Consider the following 10,500-nt stretch of genomic DNA (forward strand, 5'->3'; position numbering starts at 1 on the left):
AACAAAGTTGATTTGTGGTTGGGTATGGAATGAAACTTTGTTTTGGATAATGCAGTTGAACCAAGAGTTATCTGTTGAGCTGCTACAGCTGGTATAGCAGTATTTGTTTGTCTTTCACAGAGAGTGACCATATGAATTGCAGTCCCAGCAGAACAAGCCCCTCCATGGAGAAGGACAACAACAACAATGATGAATATGAAAACTACGATGAACTGGTGGCCAAATCTCTGCTTAACCTGGGCAAGATCGCAGAGGACGCCGCTTATCGGGCCATGACCGAGTCCGAGATGAACAGCAACTCCTCAAACAGCGCAGAAGAAGAGGAGGAAGAAGATGAAGAAGATGAGGATGAGGAGGGCTCAAGGAAAGGTGAGCTGAGTCTAGATGTAAACAGTGATGTGGTAAGGGAGACTGTGGACTCTCTAAAGCTCCTGGCGCAGGGTCACGGAGTCACGCTCTCAGAAAACCTCCATGAACAGCTGTTTCAAGATGATGGGAGCGAGAACACGGACTGCGATCTAAACAGAAACGGATCCACTGGTAATGGACTCAGTGGTAAACCCACCACTAATGGTCAGATGGCAGAGAAAAGTGACGAGGAAGTTTGTCTGAGCAGTTTGGAGTGTCTTCGCAACCAGTGCTTTGACTTGGCACGCAAGCTAAGCGAGACCAAACCAGCCGAGCGGCTCATCAATAACCAGCAGGTAGGGATGACTGCTTTTTACAATTATTTATGTTAACCCAGCTCACTGGGAATGTTCTCAGAGCTTTGGGGAATGTTCTGGCAAGGTTCTCTCAAAGTTATGAACAAGCGTTCTTCCAGTAACATTAATAGAGCGCTCATTCAAAGTTATCTGGTCTTTCATAATGTTCCAAAAATGTTCTTTATGTATCACCCAAGTGATGTTTTTATTTAAATGTTCTAACTACCAACTACTTTAACATGTTCAGAGAACATTCAAAATGAATGTTCCCATAATGAGTTTATTTTTACATGCACAAATAGCATTGTTACAGAGCGTGCTGTTTCGTTTGTGCTTACTCTTGTTGCCATGTCCCCCTTTTATAAGCGTCTTTAGGCTTGTTGTTTGGACTATTCTCATAAAGTGAGCCACTGTATGGAGTTTATAACGTGGGCAGCTTTACCCAAAAAATACATTTTAATATAGCATTTAAATTTTTTAAGGTTTATTTTGGGCTTGTTTTTCCTTGCAACATCTGGCAACACAGTCTTTTTAGGAACTATGAGCTGGTGAGTGAGTGCAACTGTGGAACGAGACAGACCTGTGTCGAAATATGCAAGTAAAAATTGTAATTCTTAAAGATTGAATGTGGTTGTCACTCCTGTAATTTGCAGCATCTACATGGCCATTTCATTATTAAATTCAAATAATAAAGGCCATTTTTCTTGTGTGTAAAGAACAGAACTCGCTCTCAAAATTGTGGTGATTGACATCACAGCAACATTCTGGCATCTTGCGTGTTTGGTGTTTGCTATATTTGACCAAATTAATATTACAGGGACCAAAGACTCTTTTTTGTTTGCCCGTTTTAATTAAACCACCATTGACAGAAGCGTTGTGTTTTATTTACATTTGGAAGGCTGCTCAGCAGAGTACTTTCTTTCAGTGGTGCCATGTCCACTTATTATAAATGTCTTTGGGCTTGGCTCATACAGTGATCTTGTTTATGGAGTTATTAAAGTGGACAGGTGTGGATTGCACTTTTCTGGTCTTATTTCCAATATAAAGCATGTAGATTTATTTGAGTTTATTATGGGCTTGTACTTATTTGCTGTTTTTTGTAACACGATCTGGCAACACAAATGAGTCAAGGCTTTTACCTCATTCTCTGATGTCTTTTGCTCTGCACAGAACAGAGACACATTTCTGATGCATGTTTAAATACATCATTAACAACTAGTTGGTCAGTTTGGTTCTGTACTATCTGTGGAATTTTTGTAAATGCGGTTGCCACTACCTTCATTTTTCAGGAGCTACACTGTGTTCCATTTACCTTGGAATGCAGACATTGGAGTTGGGCATGATGACACGCAAGAGTTGATCGCATTCCAGTACACAAGTCGTAAAACCAAGATGGACGAGTCCAAATGATAGCAATAACAGTCATTTTTCGAACACAAAAAAGCCGTATTTTGCACAGACATATTGAAATATCATGTCCACAGAAGGGCAAATAAAAATATATATTACTAGTGTTTCACTTATGTGCTGAGCAGCCATATTGGATTCTGAAATCATGGTTGTTGCAGTTCGTCCAACTTGAGATGTTCCAGTAAAAAGTTTCCTCTGAGAATTGGAATTTCCAACTTCTGAGTACCGCTACTTTGGTTATAGAATGCTATTGCCACTTTGACAATTGACAACCAAATTTAGCTGCAGTGTATATGTGGTCTGTAATTACTTGTAAACAGATTAAACAAATTATTTTAAAACAAATGACTTTTTTATTACTTTTGAACAGATACAGTAGTATTCATTGGTCAAAAATCTTACTGTCAGATAACAGTTTACCAGTTAATTAAAGTATATGCATCCCTACCAGGGGATTCATCAGCTTTATCAAGAGGCCCAGCAGCAGCAGCAGCAGCAGCATCAGGGTCCTGAGGAGTCCCGCGTCCTCGAGCGGAATTACTCTGACATGGTCAACCTGATGAAGCTTGAGGAGCAGCTCAGCCCATGCTCCAAGACTTTCTCCAGCTGCGCCGCAGAGCACAAGGGCTACCAGGACTGCGATGAAGACACCACCTCCGTCACGTCGGACCGCTCAGAGGATGTTTTCGACATGACCAAAGGCAACCTGTCACTGCTGGAGAAGGCCATAGCTCTGGAAACGGAACGGACCAAAGCGTTGCGGGAAAAAATGGCTTCGGAAGCAGTCAGGAGAGATAGACTGCATTTGCATGAGGATGGTTTGAGGCACAGCTATGTGGAGGAGCGGAAGGCGCGTCTGCACCATGATGGCCTAAAGAAGCCCTACTACCTTAAAGGTAATCTCATATTACATAACACACAACCAGCACTTGAAATGATTTGTCTGTGTTTATTTGCTCTGAGAGGGGATCCCGTACTGACCCTGAGACAAGCTTTCTCAAACATCTCCATGCCTGCAGTGCAAACAGCAGTGGCTTAATGTTGTTCAAACAGGCCAGCACGGCCACATCACAGGCTAAGCTTGTCAGGCATAAGTAATGGCGATCTGCACGGCCGGGAGAACAGCAAATCTCATCCCAGGGACACAGTCTGTGCTCACGCTGCCTATTTATAAACCCAGAGAGGAGGTCTGCTTGGAAATATAGCTATGGCACTGGAGAAACAGGGAAATTAGCCAGTTTCAATGCAATTCCTGGTTTATTTCTTTTTCTGCAGGGACAGATGAGCCAGATTGACGGATTGTTTTATCCATAAAACAGTGAAAATATTACTCTGACTTTTACAAGCAGAAAAGATCAGTTTTCAAAGAGAATAATTCATAAACATAAAGCAAATATTTGGAAATGGTTAAGTCAGTGTTATTTTAGTAGCACTGAGATAACATAGTTTTTATTAGGGCTGTCAATAGATACAAATTTTTAATCTAATTAATCACACCCTTTTTCTGTGATTAATCGCGATTAATCGCGTACTTCATGAAATTAAGCATAGACCATTTATCATGTTTCAAATGTTTATTTTGTCATCATTTGCTATATCCAGCAAAATAGTCCAAAAGATTGAAGGGTGATTCTCAAAAATCTTTATTTTCTGCAAGCTTTTTTCAAGCTAAATTTAGATGTCTTTCCAAAAAAGGACACTCAGAAACTCCAAAAGGACACCAAAGAACCAAATGATATAAGGAGCCCATATAAGCACATATGAAAGAAAGAAACAAATCAGAATTTTATAGTATGTGTACATTGCAACAGCAAAGAGCTTTTTTACATTTTAGAGAAGTCAAGTTGAGATACCGACAGGACCACATGGAGATGCCAAAAAAAACCCTAAACCAATCGCCTGCTGACTGCATCCACTACAGTACACGGATCCATTCAGAATAACTAAACACAGCAACATAAACATGAGAAATCAAAACATTATCGTGAATGTGTGTGGAAACAATGTGAATGTACGGAAGTGTCTGTGCCTGTGCATAAATACAATGAGCGATCAGTGCGTCAGGAGCACTCATACATGCATTATTATAACGGACTCGCGTGTGCTTACTGTACGACTCCTGTACACCACCACAATCGTCTTTACTTTACTTTAATGCGCTTTTTGATGGCAGTCTTCATCCATCAAAACTTTACTAGCGAGACTGGTTATCCAGTCGAGAAACCGTAGTTTGTCTCATCTGGCCATAAAGCGGTGGGATGTGTTGACAATCCGTTCAGTCTGTACTTCACACAGCGCGACGTAATCAGAGATAATCACAGAATATGACAGAGCTCGTGTTTTAAAGCCAAACACACTGGAATGAATAATTCACTGAAAACGCAATGCAAGTCTCTGTTCTCTCTGCAATCTCTGATGTAATCAGCCTGGTTTCCTTTGTATTAGCGCTGTTTTGGACGGATTGTTTGAATGCATTCGCTTACTGGATCATTGGACTGAAAACTTTTTCCGGCGTTTAGCAGCTTAAAATTATCTGATCGCAAGCAGAGAAGCAAAATTGGGGGTAGCATTTTATTTTAATGGTCCCTTTTGAACATTCTGTTGACAATAAGTAATGTTGCACCTACATGTCTACTAACTCTTATCAGAGTATTAGTGGACTGTTTGCTTAATATCTGCTAACTCTTTATTGTCATGGTCTCCCAACAGACATTCTACTGACTATAAGTAACTTTGCAAGTACATGTCAACTTATTCTAACCCTAACCCTACCAGTCTACTAATACTCTACTAATACTCTAATGAAAGTTAGTAGACATGTAGGTGCAACATTACTTATAGTCAACAGAATATGTTAAAGGGACCATCAAAATAAAGTGAAACTAAATTGGGTTAAAGGGATAAAATAGTTGTGCTTCAGTAATTTTGTGTTAATTGAGTTAAATTATTTTAACGCATTAAGGATTGTAAAATGAATTGCATGCGTTAACGCGTTAACGTTGACAGCCCTAGTTTTTATCAATATTTAGAATCAGCTTTTCTGTTTTCTGTTTTCATTTCTAGTTAGTTTTAGTTTCAAAAGGTTTTATATATATATATATATATATATATATATAACTATAGTAACTATAACAACACTGATTCTTAATCGGCACTGATTAAGACTACCAAAATTGAGACCAAGTCTGAGAGTAAGACCAGACTAAGAATTTGAAGGTTAAAACCAAAAAAGACAGAGTCAAGACCGAGACCAGACTAGCTCTTCTCAAATTAAGCTGAATGATTCACATTTACTGTCTGAGAAATGTCTTGATCAAATAATAATACATTATTTCAGAGGAAATTTTTATTTGTAGGAATTTTCCTTTGGTTTCCATAAGCAAATAAATAAAACACAAGGGAGCTGAAATGAACTTAACCATCTTTATTCAACAAAATATAAAATTTTACGTATAGAAATATGATGGAAAAAAATTATATGTTTATATATGAAACTAAAGTTAATCAATAAATGAGGGAGTCACAGAATCATTTATTCAACTGATTTGTTCAAAGCAGCTGATTCACAACAGTCCTGCTGTGGATTTGTTTGGAACTATTTTCAGTGAAATAGAGCAAAATTATATCTAAAATGCAAGACACTTAACATTAACTTAAAAAAATATTTTGCATCCACGATCGTATTTTTTAAAACACCTCTCTTGCTCTTGTGCCATTGTTAATTATAATATAAAATGCAACAAGTTCTTTTTTGCAATCATATCTTGAATTTAGTGGGAATTTGTATACCTTTTGGTGACATACTGTATATGACACAATCCCCCTTTAGTGGTTGAAATGGGTACTGCAGTCCAAATTCAAAATATTGGAGAGAGTTATTTCTCCCGCCACCTCCTCCTCAGGTTCACATGGGTTGCCAGATTGAGGACATGCAACAGGAATGAGGACATTTGGCAATGGAAGACAACAAGCTTTACTCTGTAACTTGATGAGTTGATTTATCTGTGTTTTGGTCATGGAGCTTTTTAGATGGATGTCGAGACTTTTTTAGGTCAAGTAGAAGCTGCGATCTCTGACCCTGTTCGTTTGCTGGCTTCCATGGCTGCAGTACACTGTGTTTTCCACCAACTGACAGCCCAGGGTGTTGAAATCCTATTGGGTAAACTGACAGTGGGCAGAGTCACACAGACCAAAACAAAAACAGACATTCTGACACAGAACGTACATTTAAAAGTTGAATAACTCTCTGTAGCATTGTTTTCAGGGAAACAAGTATGTGAACTTACTGTTTCCTAAATCTCTGCAAACATATTATGGTATTATTATGCCTTAGAACTGTCAAAAACTAAATAAATAAATACATACATACATACATTTACATGCAGCACCTTTCATTTCTAACCCGGCACAACAGCAACAAATTAAATCAAATTAAAAATAAGATACTGATTGCATTTGAAGCAGGAAGTTTTACATCCAATCACAGTAATGATGTTAACAAATAAATCAGACAATGCACCGGCAATTTCATGACATCCTTGTAGTTAAGGTCTTAACCGGTCTTGAAAAAGGAATCCAGAGTCCTCTTATTTTGAGAAAAGTTTACAAATGCGGTGGATACCAAGACCTTCAAAAAATAGTCTCGAGACCAATGATGTCAGAAGTGTCATTTTTGGGTGAAAAAACCCTTAAAAACCCACGAGAACTTTCATCCGCTGTTCTCCAGATGAGACAGCACGCATGAAAGGACGTTTGACCAGCATGCATGGCAGACACTATCTCTCTAATGGCAGAATAATGAGGGACGCTCGGCCATTACACCACGATAACATCTCGCCAAGGCAGAGATAGCGGCAGACGCTGCCTAACCAGGGGGCATTATGATTTATAAAAAGTGTGGAGGCCTGACAGTTATGGAAGGAGCTCTTCCTTAAAGAAGGCACGAGGCGGAGATGGAAATTGAACAGTATCAGTATGACCGATAACAAACGACAGGACCACTGACTGCACATTAATTATCCACAGACGCTATGGTAATGGGGGCCATTTGCTATGCAAAGCATGGCTTGTCCGGAGCCACAATCAATATCCAGCACTTTCTAATATGTATTCTGCTCGGCTCGGCTGTGCTCTCTCCCTCTCATTTGTTTTCTTTCTTTTTGAAATGGCTGCAAAGTAGTCAGAGGATTCAGGCTTTATTAAACGGTTAGAATTTTAAAGAAATCATGCACAAAGGTGAATCTCACAGCACCTGTCAAGAACACGTCCGGCTCATATTTGACAAAATCAACAGTATTAAAAACTACCCCTGTGAAAAAGAAATGCATGGTCCCACTTTCTATTAGGTGGCTTTAAATGTACTTACATCAAAAAAATAAGTACAATGTATTTATTGTGTTCATATTGTATTGCAAAAAAACACGTCTGCTACTATCGAGGTGGGATACGGGTAAGGTTAGAGACAGGTTTGGTGGTATGGGTAAGTGTAAGGGATGGGTCAACACTGCAATTATAAATGTAATTACAGAAATTAATTACAGATGCACATGCAGGTATTTTTTTAAAATATGAGTAAATTGTAAAAACATGTATGTACACAGTGCATTGTATCAAATTATTAATATAAATGTAAGTACATAGAAGTTAATGCCACTTAATATAAAGTGGGACCTAATGAACTTTATTGTATTGAATGTGCACTTATTTCAATCAATGTATTTATTGTGTTCATATTGTATTGCAAAAAAACACGTCTGCTACTATCGAGGTGGGATACGGGTAAGGTTAGAGACAGGTTTGGTGGTATGGGTAAGTGTAAGGGATGGGTCAACACTGCAATTATAAATGTAATTACAGAAATTAATTACAGATGCACATGCAGGTATTTTTTTAAAATATGAGTAAATTGTAAAAACATGTATGTACACAGTGCATTGTATCAAATTATTAATATAAATGTAAGTACATAGAAGTTAATGCCACTTAATATAAAGTGGGACCTAATGAACTTTATTGTATTGAATGTGCACTTGTAGTGTACTTCAAATCTCAATAGTGTATTTTTTAAATACTACTAAACTGTACTTGCACTTACAATATATGTGTATTGGATGAATGCAATCTGGACGTGCTTGTCATGTTGTCACTTTCAAGTGAGCTTCCAGCGTCAGTTGCGTCGCTTCACTGCCGTTCATAAATCATGTGTCATGGCCTCATGGATTTGCAAAGTGACCATTGGATGTACACTTCAGGATTTTGCTGGGGATTTTTGAATACAGTTTTATAAATAGTATATTCAGATATATTGCATTCACCAACTATATTGTAGACAATTGCACAAATTCGAATACGACCCACACTATAAAACACTTCATGCACACCATTCAGATGACTCTTCCCCAAACCACAATTAATTTCTTAATGTTTAAAATAAAACCAAACTACTGAATTCATCATCATAAAGACAAAAAAAGTTTGAGCTAAATTATGACCTGCATATATTATGATATTCACCCCGATTTATGTGTTTGTTACCGGTTGCAAAGCTTTAGTAGTTGTTGTTTAAAGCACATATTCCCAAAAATTTTAGTAGTTTTGCAAACTATTTTCAATCTCACCAAAATTGAGCCCACGTCTCTCACATGACCGCATGCTATTCCTGTCTATCAGCTTACGTTGATAGAGGAGGCAACATGATTCTCGTTACCAAGTTACTCCATCCTTAAAATTTTAATCAGTGGTAACAGTAGCATACTCGCTCGCTCACTCACTCGCTTGTGCTCTCTCTGTTTGAAACATAACCAATAGCTCTGGATAGCTATCTGGAAGAGATGCACTCTTCAGTCAATACACAGATCCAGGATAGTCACTGCCTGTGCAAACTACACTAACAAGGACAAAAGATCACAGCTATACTACCGTTCAAATTACAATTCAAAATAACTGTTTACTATTGTAATATATTGTAAAATGTAATTCATTCCAGTCATTACTCCAGTCTTCAGTGTCACATGATCTTCAGAAATCATTCTAATATGCTGATTTGCTGCTCAAGAAACATTTCTGATTATTATCAATGTTGAAAATTTTTGTGCTGCTTCATTTTTTTGTGCAAACCATGCTATAGTTTATTTTTCACGATTCGTTGATGAATTAAAAGAACAGCATTTATTTGAACTATATATTTTTGTAATCTTATAAATGTCTTTACTGTCACTTTTGATCATTTTAATGCATCCTTTATAATTATTGTTTTCAAATATATATATTTTTTTATATATTACTGACCCCAACGGTAATATATATTAATGAACGATGCAACACAGAATAAACTGATTAAAAAAAATGATTCTGTGGTGAAGTAAATATTGTGGAAAAAACAAATGTAATTTCTATATTGAATAAGTAAGTTCAGTCAAGTTTTTTTTTTTTCAAAGCAAATTCTAAATTAGCAATCAATTCAAGTTAGTACTTTTACTTGGAATTGTTTGTAACGTTTACAATGATTGTTTGAGTAAGAATCACCATTATAAAATTAAATAAAACCTACTCAACTTAGTAATACTGGTGCTCCCATCATGCCCTGAGAATATTAGTATCACATAATTTCCAAACCTTGAAGCATATGGTAGCAAAGAAACAATTGAAGAAACAATCCTCAAATATGTTCTGATCAAAAATGGAATGTGCTTATTTTTGGAGGGTCAGCTCTAAATACTGTACATTTGCAGATATGTACTTGTTTGTTTGTTGTATTCTTTTCCCCATGCTGGGCTATCATTGTGGTATCAGTTATTTCAGTTTTGTTCATCCTCAGTTGTTGCAAAAACAACTTTGGTTTTTGCTTTGCCTATTGGTCGGTGTTATTTTCTTGTCTAAGTGGGCAGTTCTTGGACAGAATGAGACATTATCAGACCCCTTAAAAATGCATTTACAGTATAAACAACTGAATCAGTAATTAATCCTGTGTGTGTGTGTGTGTGTTCAGATTGTTCACGGTCGGGGAAAAAGGAGAGCCGGTGTCCAACGCCTGGGTGTGACAGCACAGGTCATGTGACGGGTTTGTACCCGCACCATCGCAGCCTGTCTGGATGCCCTCATAAAGACAGAGTCCCGCCAGAAAGTAAGCACTCTACACACTCTTTCTATACTTCAGTGCCACATGTGCTTGCGTTCGTCCTTTAAACCTTTGCCATTTTTCATGCTGGCATTTATGAAAAGAGGTCATAATCATTGATTGACTGTGTGTCTGTATGTGTTGGTCTGTGGAACCCAGTCTTCAGTTCATTCTGCATGTTGTCCTCTTAAAACACACACACACACACACACACACACACATACACACACACACACACACACACACACACACACACACACACACACACAC

The 10,500-nt window shown here is 37.7% G+C and overlaps 1 protein-coding gene across 1 annotated transcript in view; it reads left to right on the plus strand.

Moving 5' to 3' along the window:
• myt1lb (myelin transcription factor 1-like, b) overlaps positions 1-10,500 on the plus strand; it is a gene marked incomplete at its 3' end in the record, with an annotated part of 142,833 nt that overhangs the window by 91,962 nt on the left and 40,371 nt on the right. The window contains exons 7-9 of the mRNA XM_016256465.1: positions 121-704; positions 2,566-3,010; positions 10,102-10,236. Of these exons, the coding sequence (XP_016111951.1) occupies positions 121-704; positions 2,566-3,010; positions 10,102-10,236 (1,164 nt within the window). The remainder of the gene's footprint in view (positions 1-120; positions 705-2,565; positions 3,011-10,101; positions 10,237-10,500) is intronic.

Source organism: Sinocyclocheilus grahami, unplaced genomic scaffold (assembly GCF_001515645.1).
Source record: "Sinocyclocheilus grahami isolate Dianchi unplaced genomic scaffold, SAMN03320097.WGS_v1.1 scaffold1434.1, whole genome shotgun sequence".
Lineage (NCBI taxonomy): Eukaryota > Metazoa > Chordata > Actinopteri > Cypriniformes > Cyprinidae > Sinocyclocheilus > Sinocyclocheilus grahami.